The sequence below is a fragment of the Ictalurus furcatus genome, chromosome 13, assembly GCF_023375685.1.
Source record: "Ictalurus furcatus strain D&B chromosome 13, Billie_1.0, whole genome shotgun sequence".
Classification (NCBI taxonomy): domain Eukaryota; kingdom Metazoa; phylum Chordata; class Actinopteri; order Siluriformes; family Ictaluridae; genus Ictalurus; species Ictalurus furcatus.
In genome coordinates, this window is record NC_071267.1 from 23,273,929 (window position 1) to 23,293,838 (window position 19,910).

General features: G+C 42.6%; 2 protein-coding genes across 3 annotated transcripts in view; both read left to right on the forward strand.

Annotated features, from left to right (window-relative positions):
• The window catches only part of mtr (5-methyltetrahydrofolate-homocysteine methyltransferase), a 31,060-nt gene extending 23,422 nt beyond the window's left edge, over positions 1-7,638 (forward strand). For both annotated transcript variants that reach the window (XM_053639855.1, XM_053639856.1), the window contains exons 27-33: positions 314-389; positions 602-757; positions 935-1,131; positions 3,980-4,180; positions 5,480-5,672; positions 5,864-5,976; positions 6,751-7,638. In XM_053639855.1, coding sequence (XP_053495830.1) covers positions 314-389; positions 602-757; positions 935-1,131; positions 3,980-4,180; positions 5,480-5,672; positions 5,864-5,976; positions 6,751-6,846 — 1,032 coding nt within the window. In that variant the 3' untranslated portion in view covers positions 6,847-7,638. The remainder of the gene's footprint in view (positions 1-313; positions 390-601; positions 758-934; positions 1,132-3,979; positions 4,181-5,479; positions 5,673-5,863; positions 5,977-6,750) is intronic.
• A 4,016-nt stretch (positions 7,639-11,654) lies between these two features.
• ryr2a (ryanodine receptor 2a (cardiac)) overlaps positions 11,655-19,910 on the forward strand; it is a 222,034-nt gene continuing 213,778 nt past the window's right edge. The window contains exon 1 of the mRNA XM_053639919.1: positions 11,655-11,843. Within this exon, the coding sequence (XP_053495894.1) occupies positions 11,796-11,843 (48 nt within the window). The 5' untranslated portion in view covers positions 11,655-11,795. The remainder of the gene's footprint in view (positions 11,844-19,910) is intronic.

Consider the following 19,910-nt stretch of genomic DNA (forward strand, 5'->3'; position numbering starts at 1 on the left):
GGTTAACTTGCTCAAATTGCTCAAATATCCGTTAAGGTCATCCTCTGTTAACGTTATTAAACATAGGTATATAGAGTACAGTATGTGCCGCCACATAAAAGACACATTATAGTATACATTTAACTTAAAATGCATATAATGTGTCAATAAAATCAGCATCAATCACAGGTATTAAAGCCAATGAAGGTGAAATTGGGCTCGGTTAGGGATTAGATTAGGACTCTCTTAGTAAAACCTCTGACTGAGATTACATGGATGAAGACACTGTTGGTACATGCTATGTCGTACATCAAATTCTTTTCTGTTCTTACAGGATAGGCGATACTTGTCTCTTGCACAGGCACGGGATAAAGGCCTACACATCGACTGGCTCTCACAGCCAGAACCAGGTAACCATTCAATCTGCCCATTAGAACAACAGGTCTTCTTCGGAAGAAAAAATAAGATCAGTGATCTCAGGATATCTTGTGGATTCTGTGACTGTAAGATGGCTGATTTTCTCCAAGCTCTAGACTTCAGACACTTCAGAGTTTTGGGAATAGGTGCTCCCGGTCACAGATAAAGACAAGAGAGACTGATTGTTCCCTCTGGCTCCGTGTAGATCAGCCAAGGTTCCTGGGCACGCGTGTGTTTGACGCATATGACCTGAGGAGGCTGGTGGACTACATCGACTGGAAGCCCTTCTTCGACGTGTGGCAGCTGAGGGGGAAATATCCCAACCGAGGGTACCCCAAAATCTTTAAAGATAAAACCGTGGGTAAGGGAAAGTGTTCAGTGTGTACAGTAAATGACTTCGTTGAGAGATTGTTGAACAAAAAAAAAAAAAACGTTTTAGCGTAAAGATTTTTTTTTTTTAATGTTTTTACGCTAATGTTTGCTTGTGTATATCTGTCTATGCGTGTATGTCTGTATGCATGTGTGTGCATGTGTGTAGGAGAACATGCCAGGCGTGTGTTTGACGAAGCTCAGAGGCTTCTGAACAGGCTGATTGACAGTAAGGGTCTGCAAGGAAGAGGCATCGTGGGCTTCTGGCGTGCACAAAGCCACGGCGACGACATTCTCGTATACACCGATGATGCCACTCCAACCTTATCGAACCACACTGCTACCTTCTACGGGCTTAGACAGCAGGTGACGTTGCGCTCAGGGGGTTCGGTTATACAAACCTTTGTGTTGAGAAAATGCATGGGAAGTGAGGATAAAAATGTTTAGTTACAGTGCTGTGAAAAAGTATTTAATTTCTTCTGTTTTTGTGTACATCTCATACTAAATAGTTTTAGATCTTTCAAACGAAATGCAACATAAAACAAAGGCAGTCTGAGTAAACACACTATACAGGTTTAGTTTTTTAATTAAAGCAAAAAAAAAGTTATCCATCACCTATCAACAATGTGAAAAACGAATTGCTCCCTTAAATTTAAAATGTGGTTGTGCCACCTCTAGCAGCAAGAACTGCAAACAAACGTTTCCGATAACTGGAGATCAGACCTTCACTTAACTTCTAGGACTAGGAATTACTCCTATGCTTTGGATAAATGGACTGAAGACCGGACATTCTATTTTAGGATTTTCTGGTAGAGAGTAGGATTTGTGTCTCCCTCAATTATTGCAAGTTGCCCAGGCCCTGAAGCAGTAAAGCATCCCCACACCATCACACTGCCTCCACCATGCTTGACAGTAGGTATGATGTTCTTTTTGTGGAGATCTGTGTTTGGTTTATGCCAGATCTAACGGGACCCCTGTCTTCCAAACAGTTCCACTTTCGACTCATCAGTCCACAGAACATTCTCCCAAAATGTTTGAGGATCATCAAGGTGTGCTTTGGCAAAATTCAGACGAGCCTTAATGTTCTTCTGGGTTAGCAGTGGTTTTCACCTCGCCACTCTTCCATGGATGCCATTTTTGCCCAGCGTCTTTCTGATAGTGGAGTCATGAACAGTGACCTTTATTCATGCCATAGAGGCCTGTAGATCCTTTGATGTTGTCCTTGACTCTTTTGTGACTTCCTGGATGAGTCGTCGCTGTGCTCTTGGAGGAATTTTGGAAGGTCGGCCAGTTCTGGAAGGTTTACTACTGTGCCGAGTTTTTCCATTTGGAGATAATGGCTCTCACTGTGGTTCTTTGGAGTCCCAGAGCCTTTGAAATAGTTTTGTAACCCTTCCCAGACTGATATATTTCAGTCATCTTCTTCCTCAGCATTTCTGGAATTTCTTTCAACTTTGGCATAGTGTGTTACTGGGTAAGACCTTTTAACCAAATTCATGCTGTTGAAAATGTTCTTCTTGTAGGTGTTTTTGCATAATTGTCCACCAGTCTCTGACTTCGGCTTTCTGGAATTTTTGACCACTCTTCCATGCGATATTCTTTCAGTTGCAAGATGTTTGAGGGTTTTCTTGCATGTACGGCCCTTTTCAAATCCCTCCATAACATTTCAATGGGATTCAAATCCGGGCTTAGACTCGGCCATTCCTTAACCCTCCATTTCTTTTTTTTTGAGCCATTCCTTGGTGGATTTGCTAGTGTGCTTAGGACCATTATCCTGTTGAAAAGTCCACTTTTGGTTCAACTTCAACTTTTGGACAGATGGCCTCACATTATCTTCAAGCACTCTTTGATATGATGCAGAATTCATAGTCGAATCAATGAATGCAAGCTGTCCAGTCCCTGAGGCAATGAAGCAACCCCAAACTATTACATTTCCACCACTGTGCTTCACAGTTGGTATGAGGTGCTTCTCCTGAAAAGCTGTCTTTGGTCTGCACCAAACATGTCTGCTGGTACTGTTTTGATTCGTCTGTCCAGAGCACATTATTTCAAAAGGCCTGGTCTTTGCCTATATGCTCATTGGCAAACTGTAGTCTTGCTTTAAGTTCTTTTTAGACAGCAAAGGCTTTTTCCAGTCACGCCTCCCATACAGTTTAAATATGTACAATCTCTATCTGATTGTTGAAGCATGAACTTTGACACCAACAGTTCCAAGACTTACTAGCCGATCCTGTGATGAAATTTGGGGGTTCTTGGAGACTACTTTTTGCATCAGACGGTCTGCTCTTGGGCTGAATTTGCTGGGACGGCCAGTTCTGGACAAATTTCCAGTCGTTTGAAATCTCTGCCGTTTGTAGATTATTTTCCTTACAGTGGAACGATGTATTTCAAATCATTTGGAGATCTTTTTAAATCCCTTGGCAGACTCCTAGGCATCCACAACCATTTTCTGAAGGCCCTATAGAAGTCTTTAGATCTTGGCATGATAACAGTACACACCTCATTAACAAAGGGAACACCAGACACTAGATATGAGATGGGTATAAATAAGACCGGTTCCACCTGCACTCCCTGAGCAGGTTCTAATCACTGGCACCCAAACACCTGATTCTAATTATATGGATTTGAAGGTGTCATAAATGTACAGCTGTACTTACTTTTTCCGTGTGACTGATCTGTTTATTTTCTTTTGTTAATTTAAATTGTGAAAATTACTGCAAAATGTCAATTTTATGTCATTTAGTAGTGTGTATCAACTTTATTAATAAGCACTGTTTCAAAGATGATCAAATGTTTGCTTGTCCAAATGTGTAAAAAAAAATAATAATAATAATAATAAATTCACAAGACTGTAAGTGTTGATGTGATTGAACAGGGTTTGCAGTAATCAGGCCTGGTTGTGTCTAGACCAGCTGAACCCCATTTTGAATGCAGTTTCATAGATTTGGGGAATTAGTAACTACATGGACAAATGCATTTTCACACACACACCCAGTTGGTATTGGATAACGTTTTTGCTCCAATAAATATGTCATCATTTAAAAACTGTATTTCGTGTTTCTCAGGTTGCCTTGGTTTTATCTTAGATCTAGTACGAGTATATACACAAAACCAGAAGAAACCAGATACTTTTTGACAGCGCTGTACAGTTGAATCACTGGCACTGCTTTACTGGAATACTTGAACGTGGTGTGTTTTTTCTCATCTTGAGCAGGCAGAGAAAGACTCCGCATGTTCGGACCCGTACTTCTGTTTGGCGGATTTTGTTGCTCCGTTGGAAAGCGGAGTGAAGGACTATGTCGGGCTGTTTGCAGTCGCTGTGTTTGGTGCCGAAAAGCTCAGCCAAGAATTTGTTCAGCAGGGCGATGATTACAACAGCATCATGGTGAAAGCTCTTGCCGACAGACTCGCTGAGGTAACGCATGACCGCCACGTACACACCAAGATAAATCCATATTAACAGCCAAAGTCCATCTGGGTTAGACTGAAGTTTAATGTTAACTGTTCATGGTTCAGTTCTGGACCATATAATAATAAGGTATACATCTATTCTGTCCAGTTTGGCAAAGTTTCCAGATATAGGAGTAATGCTTAAAAATGTGCAGTCGATCTGGGGGTTTGGAACGACTGTATGAAAACAAGTCCGTGATGATGACCTCATCCATCAAATCACCAATCAGCCTTCCTGTGGTTAATAGGGTGTGAAAAGAGTTCACATATGATAACCTCCCATCACCAGAAATTTACTTTTTTTAATCACTGTTTTATTAAAACTTTTAAATGTCATATTTTGTTTCATGTCCTTGCACATTTGAAACTTACAAGCCTACAGTTAAATAGACCAAAAAAAAAATGTATTTGTTATTAACATGTTCTAATTTGGGAGGCACAGTGGCTTAGCGGTTAGCACGTTTGCCTCGCACCTCCACGGTTGGAGTTCGATTCCCGCCTCCACCCTGCGTGCCCAGAGCTTGCATGTTCTCTTCCTGCTTCGGGGGTTTCCTCCGGGTACTCCGGTTTCCTCCCCCAGTCCAAAGACATGCGTTGTAGGCTGATTGGCATCTCTATATAGTCTGTAGTATGTGTGTGTGTGTGTGTGATTGTGCCCTGCGATGGCCACCCTCGTCCAGTATGTCCCCCACCTTGTGCCACGAGTTCCCTGGGATTTGCTCCGGAACCCTGTGCCGAATAAGCGGTACAGAACCTTCCAAAAGCATAAAACGTGTTTTGTTTCAGACCATATCTTTCTCTTTTGAATAACAAATAGACTTCTGCAGTGACACGTTTCACACGTTGACCAGTCCGCTCACTCAAAATAATTCGCCAGAACGCATGCAGTTGTAAAAATACCAACTTTATAAAGACATTAAATAGCGTTTTAGTGAAGAAATGTTGCGTGGCTAGCTGTGAATGGGTTAGCAGGGCATGACTTTAATCTGTCGTTAACCACGTTTAATAGTTCTATAAATACATGGCGGTAATGTCATGTCTAATACTTGGGAACTGGCATGTTGACCAACATGTGGTTTAATCATATGCATCTCTAATTGTTCTTTGTACAGCGATTGATTTATACTGCGTGTTTGTTGTATCTTGCTCCACTTGAAATTGTCACTATGGTGTCTCTTAATTCTGGAGGCTCCATATTTCTTCCCAGGACATGTGTGTATATGGGTAGGAGGAGGATGATGAATTTATCTTGTTTGTTTGGCAGGCGTTTGCTGAGGAGCTCCATGCCCGTGTGAGGAAGGAGTTCTGGGCTTACAGTAAGGAGGAAGATCTGGAGGCCAGCGACCTGCACAAGGTGCGTTACTGTGGTATTCGGCCTGCTCCAGGCTACCCCAGCCAGCCTGACCATACCGAGAAACGCACCATGTGGACACTCGCCCAAATTCAGGAAAAAACCGGTACGCCATCTGACACGATTGTACAAATGAATCCTAATATTTATGGTAATGAATGAATCAGTGTTAATGTGGCATTGGAATGAGGCTAACGGATGTGTTTTTTTTTAATCCAAAATAATATAGACACTTTTCAAAGGAAGTTATATTTCCTACACGAGCTGATCAGTTCTGTTTTCCTGCTCTGTTTTAAGGTATCAGTCTGACTGAATCACTTGCCATGTCTCCGGCTGCAGCTGTGTCTGGTCTTTACTTCGCCAACCCCAAATCCACCTACTTTGCTGTGGGCAAGATCACCAAGGAGCAGGTACGTGCCAGAAGAAACGTAACCGTATGACCTGTAGCCAGTTTAAATACCTCTAGGCTTGTTCGGCACAAGATTAACTACAACTGAGCACAGATAAACACCCTAATAACCACAGTATAACTGATTGCACAAAGCAGTATGAACGGGTTTTGGCATAAAGTAGACAACATAACAAAAAATGACATGACAACAGTTTTATTTCGAGACTTTTCAAGGCTCCCAGTGTTGTTCTAGGAGAAATATGTACCAGCATTTCTATTAGTGCCTCTCCACCAAACAGCATAGCACCAGAATACAGGATGGAGGTCATTTGCCCGAGTGTTGAGCTGCACCGTCGGGTGGAAAAAAGCTTCATCTCTGTCCAGTCCATAGACAACATCTGTAGTATATATTAAGTATATTTGGGCAAGGATTTTAACATTTCCCTGTCGTGAGAAAAGAAATCAGTCTAGGGGCATATGTCGATAATGCGCATTTGAATATATGGCTGTATAATGCAAATTCAAGCCTTAAACTGTTCATCTCTATCAATAAACGGCTTAGGATGGGACAGACATAAAAAGAAAGTCTTGCTCTACGGAAGTTTTCTGCAGTTTTCTGACAGAGGATCAATACAGTAAAAAGAAATTCCAGTTATTTGCTTGTTTATTTATGTTTTCCCAATGTTTTTCACAGTTGTACAGGGCGTGCGAACGTGCCAGAATTAACAAGGTTATTCGAGATTAGCTTGAAAAAAAAATGCCATTGTATTCAAGTTCTTTTATTTATGTGCAGGCGGAAGATTATGCCAGGAGGAAGGAGATTCCTGTGACTGAGGCAGAGAAATGGCTGGCACCCAACCTGGCCTACGACACCGACTTAGCCACATAACCGCCTCACCACAAAGTCAACATCTGACCGAAATGGTTTTACACCTGTGCGTTCGGTTGTAGACCCTGAAACTAGATAAACCAAATTGTTGTTACAGTAGTGGCAAAGTATTGTTTTATTTATTTTTTACCAAGGACATTTTGACTGTCAGGGCTTTTTTTTTTTTTTTTTTTTAAATGCTGTAAATTTTATTTTTGGCATTTTTAAATTCAGCTGCTGGTAAAATTGCACCTTACGTAAATATTTAATACATATTTTAAATAATTATAATAATTGAGCTTATCTCAACGCAAAAGTACGAGATGACATTGTGGCAAAAAAAAAAAGTTTTCCAAAGTTTTCCCATTTGAAGGGATTTTCCCATATAAATCAATATAACTCATCTATACAGTCTCCATAGAATGCTCAAAGTGATTGTTGTGGTTTTTCATTCAATGGTTTTATGTTGTATAGTTGACCATGCCTTTTTAAAAATAAAAAAAAAAAGCATTTCAAATAGTCATATTTTTATAGTGAGCAAACTGTTTTAGAATAAAATCCAAGAAAGATTTTCTTCTGGTTTTAAATTAAGTCATAGATAGTGACCTAATTGTTTAACGTCTGTCGGTTTCTTCCCAGTTGCGCTTCCTAAGAGTTTGGCGGATAACATGCCATGCTCATTTCCATTCACTAATCCAACACAGTTTAGAGATTTCCCTGCTCGAACGCACCCGATTCAACTCGTTAGCAATTAATTAGCTCCAGGAGCTCAGTTGGGATTTAGCCGATTTAATTTACAGACCCACTGCACGTCCCATCATCCTACGCATGAATGATACACATATAGTAATAAATGTTTCCTTCATACTGCTGAAGTGTAGTTGTGTAATTTGCTTTTATATATGTTTTATGTATAAATGTCCAGTTTTTGATATTTTTGCCGTTACCGTCATTACCGTGTATGAACGCCGGGTGAGCATATGAATAATAACTAATTATTATTATTATTATTATGCGCACAAAATAGCGCATCAAATTTATTAATACTTGTTGCGTCTTTTTATACACAAGCAAAGAGATCATGGCAATGGGAACATGAGAAAACCATCCATCCATCTTTTACAGCTTCTCCTTCAGGGTCACAGGGAAACCTGGATCCTATCCCAGGAAGCATCGGACACAAGGCAGGGTACACCCTGAACAGGGTGCCAATCCATCGCAGGGCACAATCACACACACATTCACACACTACGGACACTTTGGACGTGCCAATCAGCCTACCATGAATGTCTTTGGACTGGGGGAGGAAACCCCCGCAGAGAACATGCAAAGTCCGCACACACAGGGCCACTGTGGGAATCGAACCCCTGACCCTGGAGGCGTGAGGCAAACGTGCTAACCACTAAGCCACCGTGCGCCCGTGAGAAAACTATTAGGAATATAATTTTCCTAAGATACTAAAATTACATTTAGCGTCACATGCAAACCAGGAATGTCACACACTCAGATCAGCAATAACATTAAAACCACTGACAGGTGAAGTGAATAACATTATCTTGTTATCACGACACCTGTAAAGGCGTGGGATATATTAGGAAGCAGGTGAATAGTCAGTTCTCGAAGTTGATGTGTTGGAAGCAGGAAAAATGGACAAGTGTAACGATCTGATCAACTTTGACAAAGGCCAATTTGTGATGGTTAGACAGCTGGGTCAGAGCATATCCAAAATGGGGGGCAAATGTAATAAAGGCCCATATATATATATATATATATAACACACACACACACACACACACACATTATTTATATCCTCCTGAGACCCCGCCCATTTACTTGTGTCCTCTGTAGTGGACATTTTGTTTTCATGCATGTCCTTTGACTTTTTTGCTAGGAACAACTTCTTACACTGCATCCAAAATGGCCACCATATTAACAAGCACATTTTATGGAAAGAAGAAAGATACATAACTGAAATATTGTATTTTTTTAAAAAAAAAGTATATATATATATATATATATATATATATATATATATATATATATATATATTACTATGATTATCACATATTCTTGTTTATTAAAGTGTCAGGAATAATAAATTTATTTCTGAAAGCAGTTAAATGGTTTGTGTTTAAAAATATTAGCCTTCTAATGAATGTCAATTATAGTGGACACCAGGACCATCTAAATGTACTTAATGACGCCATGTTCTATACACACACACAAAACACACACACACACACACTATTCACTACAACCATACAATACAAGACCTTTATATTTAGGACCAAAATAACTACAGTAAGGTCAGTGTGTATTACAATGCAAAAACAAGTTAGATTACATGGTGTATTATATTTCAGATTTATTCACTCTCTACCCCAGGCAGGCCTTTCATCTTATTATAGTGAATAATATGTTCCAAACAGTAGAGCAGATCAAATAAGACTTACAAAACATCCACTATGTATATACTGTTAACTTTTTCCCCAGTTCCTGTCAGCTTACCGGTTTTTCTCTGCTGTCCCAAAGAAAAAGAAAAAAATCATGTCTTCTTTTATGTTAAGTTATGAACAGTATTTGGGTTGATAATGGCATAAGGGTAAATAAAATATAGCAGAATTCTCATTTTTAGGTTAACTATCCCTTTAACTTTTTGAGCACATACAGACTAGCATCAAAACACAATGGTTGCAGACACTTTGGGGCTTATTATCCAGAAAAGACAATTAAAGCATTAAACAATTAAGCAAAAGGAGCCTTTATCTGTCACATATACATTACAGCACAGTGAAATATTAAAACATATATATTTATTTATTTATTTTAATTTTTTTTGCATATCCCAGCTTGTTAGGAAGTTGGGGTCAGAACACAGGGTCAGCCATGATATGGCAACCCTGGAACAGAGAGGGTTAAGGGACTTGCTCAAGGGCCCAACAGTGACAGCTTGGGCTTGAACCGTCATCCTTCTTCTCAGTAACCCAGAGCCTTAACCATTGAGCTGCCACTGCCCTAGTTAAATAGTTAAAGAGCTACATTTGCAAATAATATATATTTTATTTTAATAAATGACTCTGTCCTAACCACAACCTAAAGACAGTTTGAGACAACTTGGCCATATCTGGTTAATGGTGGGCGACCGTGTGTCTATGGTGGTTACGGCCCTGCGTCTTGCGACCTTCAGAGGTCTTGTGGAGTCCATATCTCGATGGGTCAGAGCTGTTTTGGTGGCACAAGGGGGACCTACACAATATTAGGCAGATGCTTTTAATGTTATGTTGTATATGAAAAACACAAGAAATAAACACGAGGGAGACCAAGGATAAGTAGTAAGTAACTTTATTGGGAATTCACTGGATTCTATATCTGAGAGGTGGGGGGAACCCCACATCTCCAGAGGGGGCGCAAAGAACTTCGAGTGGCATAGTGAAGTCAGCAGTGAGATGCGCAAGCTGATAGCAAGTGTTCAGATCCAAATCCAGCCCCTCCGGTAAAGGAGATAAGAAAGTGACGGGCACCTAGGACACATAGAAGAGAATGAACTGTATTAGGCGGTGATATTGATGAGTTGGACTCATACTTTAAGATTAAGATTAACTTTAAGATTAACAGTAAGATTTATTATTCACAATGAAACCTAGGAACTGGGGAGTACAGACAGAGAGGCACATGCAGAGACACACACACACACACAGAGGCCTATGCAGCCACACACACACACACACAGAGGAATGCAGACACACAGACACACAGAGGCCTATGCAGCCACACACACTCACGGAAGGAATGCAGAATATTATGAGGATTATAAGGATATTATAAGGATAATAAAAGGAGTATAAGGATTATAAGGATATTATAAGGTATAGAGTAAAGTAAAGGGGGTAAACTATTTGCAAGCATTATAAACAGAAAATGTAGAACAAAATATGAAAGAAACCACAGTAGAAAACAGGAATGTAGAACAAATATGAAAGAAACTTACTCATATTGTGTGTGAAGGTGTGGAGAATCCTCTGCTCACGGTAGACCAGTCAGGACTGACTCTACTGACACAGGTTATTTTTTAAGGACAAAATGTGACAGGCCCATTATATTATATGGGTATTGGAGCTGGGCTACACCTACTAGATAACTGTCACTGGAACGGCGAAGGTCTCAAGATAACTGTCTATGAGATCAGCAGACTCCATGGGAACAAGGTCTCTCAAAATTGTTGATTCGCGTACGTAATGGTATTCTGGGAAAGCTATGTCTAAACATATTGATGTTTGGGTTTAGAAAACTGTATAAATAAGGGAGTTTCAGCTCCGGGTGTCAGATCGCTTTTTGGGACGTCTCAAACTGTGGGGATCTCGTGTGGTGGAACAATAAAACTTGGACCTTGCTTTTCCTCACTCTCTGGTTCCGTGTGGTACTTTACTCGGCACCCAGGCAATTGGTTGTAAGTATACTTGATTTTGTAAATAACTTATAATAGTAACTGTGTAGTGGTCAGAATTTTAGCCCACAGTTATGTACATACACTGTACATTTAATAGTGTGTATTATTCAGTAGCATTAAATACATTAAATATAATAATATATATTATGAATATAATTACAATTTTATGTAATATATAATACAACTGTATACAGTGAATTTTTTTATATTTGAGTTTCGAGTGCGCGATTGGCCCATACAAATCGTCTCGCGCAGGATAAACCGTTAGAGCCGTTAGATTTATTTCGTTTTTAAATTTAAAACTTCAACGGTCAGCAGAGGGCGCTGTTTCTCCTATTGGCTTAAAAGCGCACGCACCTGCCTGACCCCGCCCACTGAATACTCCTAGCGTCCAATCAGCGCTCGTTTATTATTCCGTTATGTTTTTCTCGGTGTAGCTCAGTCATATCCCGGGTCCGGGCTCTGAGATATCTCTCTCTCTCCCTCTCTCTCTCTCTGTCTCTCCCCCTGCTGCGGCTTCACCATGGCCGAAGGCGGAGAAGGCGAGGACGAAATCCAGTTTTTACGCACTGTGAGTACGACTAGGAGCTTTAATTCACAGTAATAAGAGTCAGCTGTGTCTGAACCGGTGTGAATGTAGAGGAAACGAGGAGTGCGTCGTGTTAAATTGAGCCTTTAACGGTCGGCAGAGGTGCGCGTGTGTGTGCGTGCGCACTCGCGCGCTCGCGTGTATGTCTATGTGTGTGCGCGCGCGGACGTGGGTGTCGGTGCTGCATGTTTATGATTGTATATTTGTATCATTTCATAGTTGTGCTGCAACAAATCCGCAACAAGGAGCTCTGCTGCACACACACACACACACACACACACACACTCTCACACACACTCTCTCTCACACACACACCCTGAGAAAATGATGCAGTGCCGTTTACTCTCCATTAGAAAATCAAACACGCATGAGGATACGTTCAAGAGCCAGTGTGCATGAGGGTTTAAAATATTTACATAGTAAATGACTTTAATATCATCATAAGAAAAGTTTCAGGAGGTTGAAGGGGACCAGTCTGATGGAGATGTGGAGATGTATAGTTGGTGGTTTATTTCATCTCTTATAAGTGGGATTTAATTATATAAAATAAGGCCAGACCACCTCATCCCTGACATAGCAAGATCATCATGTGAAGTGTGCACAGCCAAGCAGGAACACACACACACACACCCCACACAAGCTTGATCAGAATCCACTGCCCCTTGAAATGATTACATGAAATGATCCAAGGAGCTTGGAGCCTATCCCAGGGAATGTTGAGGCACAAGGTGGGGTGTCAATCCATCGCAGGGTACAATCGCACGCACGGACAATTTAGAGATGCAGATCAGCCTACAGCACATGTCTTTGGACTGGTGAGGAACCTGGAGGAAACCGGGTGAACAGGGAGAACCTGTAAACTCCGAGCACACAGGGTGGAGGCGGGATTCGAGCCCCAACACTGAAGGTGCGAGGCAAACGTTCTAACCCCTAAGTCACCATGACCCCCCCCCCCAAGATATAAGATATTTTACTTATAAATGAGCTCTTTGTGTCATGCAGCAGTCCTAAATTGACACATATTGTATGTTCAGAAAATAATTTTTCAACTTAAATGGTGAAAATGTGGGACATTGGAAGATTATTATTATTATTATTATTATTATTATTATTATTATTTCAGGTATATCGTTTTAGCCTTTTTATTTAACTTGTTTACTTTTTTCTTTCTAATTTGATTTCTAGATATTTAGAGAGAATCCTAATTCACATATCCTACAAAGAAATTCCGATCCATCTGGATATAATCTGTGTATAAATAGTTTATGCATGAAAGGGTTAAGGTGGAGAAATTTGGCTCGAATTTATGCAGTAATGAAATTTGATGACTAATGAATTAATAACGCCGGATACGAATACGAAAGAGTGTGGCCGTGTTGCGTTCCCCTGGCTCAAAACGTTTCACCGGATGAAGATCTCACTAATTCGACGCGACGGTCTTAACCGGCGAGTGTAACAGGTCTCAGGTTTGTCATTTGTGCTGCGAGGGTTGGTGCGTGGATCAAAGCCAGATTATCGGTGCGTCATTGTCGTCATGAGCTCACGCGTGACCCTGCATGCGTCCGTGTCAATTACAGGCCACAATCACGGTCTCGTTATGATCGCTCGCTGCCGAAGCGTGTTTAGCAGCTCGCAGGAAAATGCCGTGTGTGTGGATCCGGCTCCCTTGATAAAAAAAACGCTGACGGTTGATCACTCAGGTTGCTAGTCTTTGCAGATCTGGTGACGAGTTCTTGCTGCTAGTGTACAGCTTTAATATCAGCGTACACATGCTGTGTAATGGTTTTCTCTTTTCTGAAGTGGGTCTCACACACGGAAATAACAAACACTATTGTTGTGTTACAGTTGGAGCACGCTGTTGATACAAAGCACTACTAAACTGGCTGTCAGGTTATCCATCCATCCATTTTCTGTACCGCTTATCCCATACAGGGTCACAGGGAACCTGGAGCCTATCCCAGGGAACTCAAGCAGAAGGCAGGGGACACCCTGGACAAGGCTGTCAACCCATCGCAGGGCACAATCATTCACACACACCACGGACAATTTGGAAATGTCAATCTAGCTACAATGCAGGTCTTTGGATTGGGGGTGGAAACCACAGTACGAGGAGAACATGCACACTCCGCAGGATTCGAACCCCCTACCTCAGAGGTGCGAGGCAAATGTGCTGACCACTACACCACCGTGCGTCCCGAAATTGCTACTCCTATTATTATTTCTTTGAGACTTTTCTAGTTTGACAGATTTTTCTCATTTTATACTGAGAAAATACACCAATATCACCTTCATTTATGTCAATAAAGCACTCAAATTTCAAACTGAGCGGGAGAGAGAGAAAGAGAGTGAGAGAGAGAGAGGGGGGGTGGTGGAGGAAGAGAACAAGCACGTCATCATCATAACTCTGATGTTTTGCATCACCTGCAGGCTCGGTTACTGTCAGGATGTCAGCGTTGCTTTGAAATACTATAGGTTATAAGCTGGGACAGAGAGCTTTCATGGAATGGAGCACTCGGTGTACAAGTCCTCGGGCGTTTCAACCCTGAGACGCTCTGGTAGCACGAATCACCATCAACTACTCCATCCACTACTGTTCATTCAGTATACTGTAGAGGAGAAACCGGATAATGTCATCAAAGAGCGCATGAATCCTATTGGTCGCTTGTTACATGACAGTACAACAGTAAGAAAGTCTGAAAAAGAGCAAGGGAGTGAAACAGCAGCGAGGAATGTGAACAAGAGTGAGTGGAGAATATTCTGAAGAAAAGCAACAAGATGGGATCATTACAGGACTAGTAGACTGGAACGCGCTCGCTCTGTTGAGCTCGTCTTCATCCATATGCTCACGTTTATTCCTCAGGCAAGCAGAAATATGCTTTGTTATGAAATGTACGAGGCTTTTCGAACGTCTGGTGCTGCGATTCTTATCTGCAAAAGTCAGAAGAGATTAAAAACAGAAGGATGTCACGAAGGAGACGAACTCGTACGTAAAGCACGCAACAGCGGAACGGCGGAAGTGAATCCTGATTGGATACTACGCTCTGGTCTGAATGCATCAGGTTTTTTAGATCCACCCACCATATCGGCCAGTTTGTAAATATAATTTGCTCTACAGTCTGTCAGCCCTCCTCGGTCTCAGCGTTACAAAGGCCACTGCCGACAAGACCGTAGTGTGTGTACGAGTGCATCAAATACAGCGGAGACGTTTCATCTCGATGATACTGTTGGGTTGAGAAACAGGCCACCAATCAGAACCTCCAGCACCAGTTGTGCCGTGTTCACGAATTGAAGACTAGAGCTGGAGTCGTCGAACTTACCTTACGTTCACATTCGCTTGTGTCTCTGGGAGTGGAGCAAGGACGACTGTTGTCGCTTGTGGGAGTGTTTGGTCCTGTCCAGCTCCCGTGAGAAAAGGTACGTTCACTCATACAGTGACAAAGCGACTGGAGACCGGTCATTACTAGAGGTGGGCTTGATCAGCAGCAACTACCAATAGGAGTGAAGACGGTAGACAAGGTGTCGAAGGATCCTTAAGAAGTCTTCAAATCTCTTCAATTATTTAATGTAAAAATAAGGCCTTAATTAGCGTTAAAATGTCTTAAATTCACGTTTGAAAGGTCTTAAACATGCACCTTAAAGCAGATTCAGATTTTATTCTCGCTCGTTGCTTTTTGAAATGGTAAACCCATGTGACCGTGTTGCACTCAGAGTGCGTGTGTGTGGCTCATCTGTTTTTAAAGCCGGGTCCACGCTGTACGATTTTGGCCACGATTTGGTCATCTAAGACAAATTTTGAGTATCCTAAAAGATTCCTATAATCCTAGGCCAAAATCTGTAGTCTTTGATCGCTAGTTCGACGCGTTCCCGGACAGCCGATTAATATCCGTTGCGATCACATTTTTCCTCGGATTAAATTCTGACAATGTCAGAGGATTTCAGGCACAGTCCTGTAGTGTGGCTCCTCCTACTCCGTATGTGTCTTCTTGCGTGAGTCCGTTTTTCACGTCTTGACTGTCGGACAGTCTGACTTTAACGACAACTGAGATCCTCCAACGTGACGTGGCTGCGATGGACTGGCACCCCTGTCCAGGGCATCCTTGTGCCCCATGCTCACTCTGATAGGCTCCAGGTTCCCCGCGACCCTGAAGGATAAGCGGCCCAGAAAATGGGTGGATGTCTCCATGCAGATTTACTGATAGGTTGTACCATGCGGGTCATGTTATTAGTCCGAGGAATCATTCGAGCTGAACCTCGCACCGGTAGGTTTCCTCTTCAGGTGTTCACTCGTGAGTTGTGTTGTTAGGCTGATTCATGTTTGCGAACATGACCCTGAAACTTTTTCCTGACCTTGACGTGCATGGAGTTTGCATGTTCTCCCAGTGCTTCGGGGGTTTCCAAAGACATGGTTGTTGGTTGATTGATTGGTATTTCTAAATTGTCCGTGGTGTGTGAAGATGTGTTGGCACCCTGTCCAGGGTGTACCCTGCCTTGTGCCCTGAGTTCCCTGGGATAGGCTCCAGGCTCCCCGTGGCCCTGTGTAAGGTATGATAAGCGGGATGGACGGATAGTAGCAATATCTCTCTCATCATGTTACAGTTTGATAAGATTCTCCTGTTACATAACAGACTGGAGAACTAGAGAGAAGGAAACCAACATGTGTGTATAATGTAAACACACACACACACACACACAAAGAGGCATACTGTAAGAGCAACTGCAACGGAGCGTATCCAATTGGCTGGGCTTTAGTCTGTCACTACACACTATGAAAAACCATAGTGGTTCCAGTAGGTTCCCTTCCTCCCTCCCTTCCTTCCTTCCTTCCTTCCATCCTCCCTACCTACCTGCCTTCCTTCCTCCCTCCCTTCCTCTCTCCCTCCTTTCCTTCCTCCCTCCCTTCCTTCCTTCCTTCCTTCCTCCCTCCCTACCTACCTACCTACCTTCCTTCCTCCCTTCCATCCTCCCTACCTACCTGCCTTCCTTCCTCCCTCCCTTCCTCCCTCCCTCCTTTCCTTCCTCCCTCCCTTCCTCCCTCCTTTCCTTCCTCCCTCCCTTCCTCCCTCCCTTCTTTCCTTCCTCCTTCCCTACCTCCCTACCTACCTACCTCCCTTCCTTCCTTCCCTACCTCCCTTTCTTCCTCCTTCCCTACCTCCCCACCTCCCTTCCTTCCTCCCTCCCTTCCTCCCTCCCTTCCTCCCGCCCTCCCTTGCTTCCTCCTTCCCTACCTCCCTTCCTTCCTTCCTCTGTCCTTCATTCCTTCCTTCCTTCCTTCCTTCCTCCCTCCTTCCCTACCTCCCTCCCTTCCTCCTTCCCTACCTCCCTACCTCCCTCCCTCCCTCCCTTCCTCCCTCCCTCCCTTCCTTCCTTCCATGCTTCCTCCTTCCCTCCCTTCCTTCCTTCCTCCCATCCCTCCTCCCTACCTCCCTTCCTTCCTCCATCCCTACCTCCCTTCCTTCCTTCCTACCTCCCTCCCTTCCTCCCTACCTCCCTTCCTTCCTTTCTCCCTCCCTCCCTCCATTCCGTCCTCCAACCCTACCTTCCTTCCTTCCTCCCTTCCTTCCTACCTTCCTTCCTCCCTACCTCCCTTCCTTCCTTCCTTACTCCCTCCCTCCCTCCCTCCATTCCTTCCTCCCTCCCTTCCTCCCTACCTCCCTTCCTTCCTTTCTTCCTCCCTCCCTCCATTCCATCCTCCATTCCTTCCTCCCTCCCTCCCTTCCTCCCTTCCTCCCTCCCTCCCTTCCTTCCTTCCTCCCTCCCTACCTTCCTTCCTTCCTACCTTCCTCCCTACATCCCTTCCTTCCTTCTTCCCTTCCTTCCTTCCTCCCTATCTCCCTCCCTTTCTTCCTCCCTCCCTTCCTTCCTTCCTCCCTCCCTTCCTTCCTCCCTTCCTTTCTTCCTTCCTACCTTCCTCCCTTCCTCAATACAAATTTGCTACTCCTTTAAAAACTACAATGTACACAATCCAGGTAGATACAGATGAACCTTTTTTCCACATGTGGCACGTCTCAGCCTCTCAGTGTCACTTTTGATCTTGCACATTTCACCGCTCTCACGTGGAACATTATTTCTTCACTGGTTTAATAAACATCGAAATACCCGTACTGACCTCCAGATTATTACAAACAGACACGATCTCAGTCAAATTTGTCAATCCCGCGAGATTTGAACTCATAGGAATTTTCACAGTGTTTGCGTTTTAACCGATGCCAGTGCGTGTGTGTCTGTTCGAATTGCATAGTTCTCGTTTCTTTTAACGGTAAAGCTTAATAATGATTGATACATTCCTCCCCACCTTTGTCTGAGTTAGAAGGTCCCCCGACTGTGTGACTGTCCTGCGTTTGTTACTGTAGTCACTGCAGAGGCTGTCTGATTTACTCTGTAATTAAGGGTGTGTGTGTGTGTGTGTGTGTGTGTGTGTGTAAATGCAATCTCAGGATTCTGCAGTACCCCTTTGATCTATCATTGTTGTAAGAGCACACTCTCTTAACATCTCTGTCTTTCCCTCACTTGCTTTTCTTGATCTCAGTCCCTCATGCTAACTATGATACAGTATCTCAATTGCTGATCTCTTTCTCCATGAAGACTCAATTGTGTGTGTGTGTGTGTGTGTGTGTGTGTGTGTAAAAGGATACTGCTGCAGTCAGTGTGCACCTTCAAACAGGAACTGTGTGCCATACTGCGTTGTTAGACCGAGTGAGTGCTTACAATGCTTTTGCAAGAAGCACTTTGGTGTGAACGGGAAGAAATGTACCTAAACCTACAAACATATCAGAACAGAAACGGGATTTATAATGTGAGGATTTTGCTTTATTATATTTTGATGAAAGGATTACTGCTGGAAAAATGGCTCGAACAATCAAGACATACACTATTGGTCAAAAATTTACACACACTCGTTCTTTATTTATTTATTTTCTCCACGTTTTAGAATAATAATAAAGTCATGAAAACTCTGGAGTAACACAAATGGCACTATGGGAATTATGCTGTGATGAAAAAAAATCCCAAATAAATCTAAATAATTTAGTATTTTCGCATCTTCAAAGTAGACGCCCTTTTCGCCGAGAATTTCCAGAAATGTATTCTTGGCGTTTTCTCACCCGATTTCTTGAGGAATTTCCCTGAGATGCTTTTTAATCAGTATTAAAGGAGTTCCCACCGACGCTGGACTCTTATCGCCTGCTTTTCAGAATATTTTGCACCGAGTCATCCGTTTAAAATAATGTTTTTTTTAAATAAAATGTTAGTTTTCTAATGAAAGAAATGAATATGTTGGCACGATTATATTTTTATCTACAGCACCGATTTCACACATTTAATCACACACCTTCAGATCAAAAGATTTTTAACATCATGAGAAACATTTCAGTCTCCAAACTGTTGACCGGTTGTGTGTGTGTGTGTGTGTGTGGCAGTCACATGTGGACGTTTTCTGTTATATATAGTTTGGAAAAGTACAGGCTTTTCCAGAAATGGAAATATATCTCTCTTTTGCGTGTGGAAGTCCACTCGGTGAAGCTTGGACGCTGTTTGCCACCACCAGGATCATTGAAACGGTCATCTGAGGATTTGCTCCAACTGAACCGCGGGTACAATCCGCATCAGGTATGAGCGCCACATCCCGAGTAACGGGATTGGTTCAACTTGTCACGCTACTTCCTGTTTCTTCAGGGAACAGGTTATTATGGTTAGTAATGTATAAAACCAGACGTTTATAAGACTGTACTCGGAGCATGTAACTTGCTCACTTTTGTGCATCACTGAGAGCAACGTTGGGAAATAAATGCACCTTTTGTACAAACCTACACGTCTGAAAATCTTCTACGAGATCAACTCCTGGTTTGCAGTGACGTATGGATCCTGTATATGAACCTGTGATTATGAGCTCCGCCCCTTTTCCAAACCCAGGTTCAGTCCTGAGTGCAGACTCAAGAATGTGCTCTGAGAAGGCTCTCAGGTGTGCCACCATTTTGTTCCCCTCTACACCAGATGCTCCTCGACGTGTTGATTTCAGCCAGAGTGAACGTTTTTAATATGACTTTCGAGGAC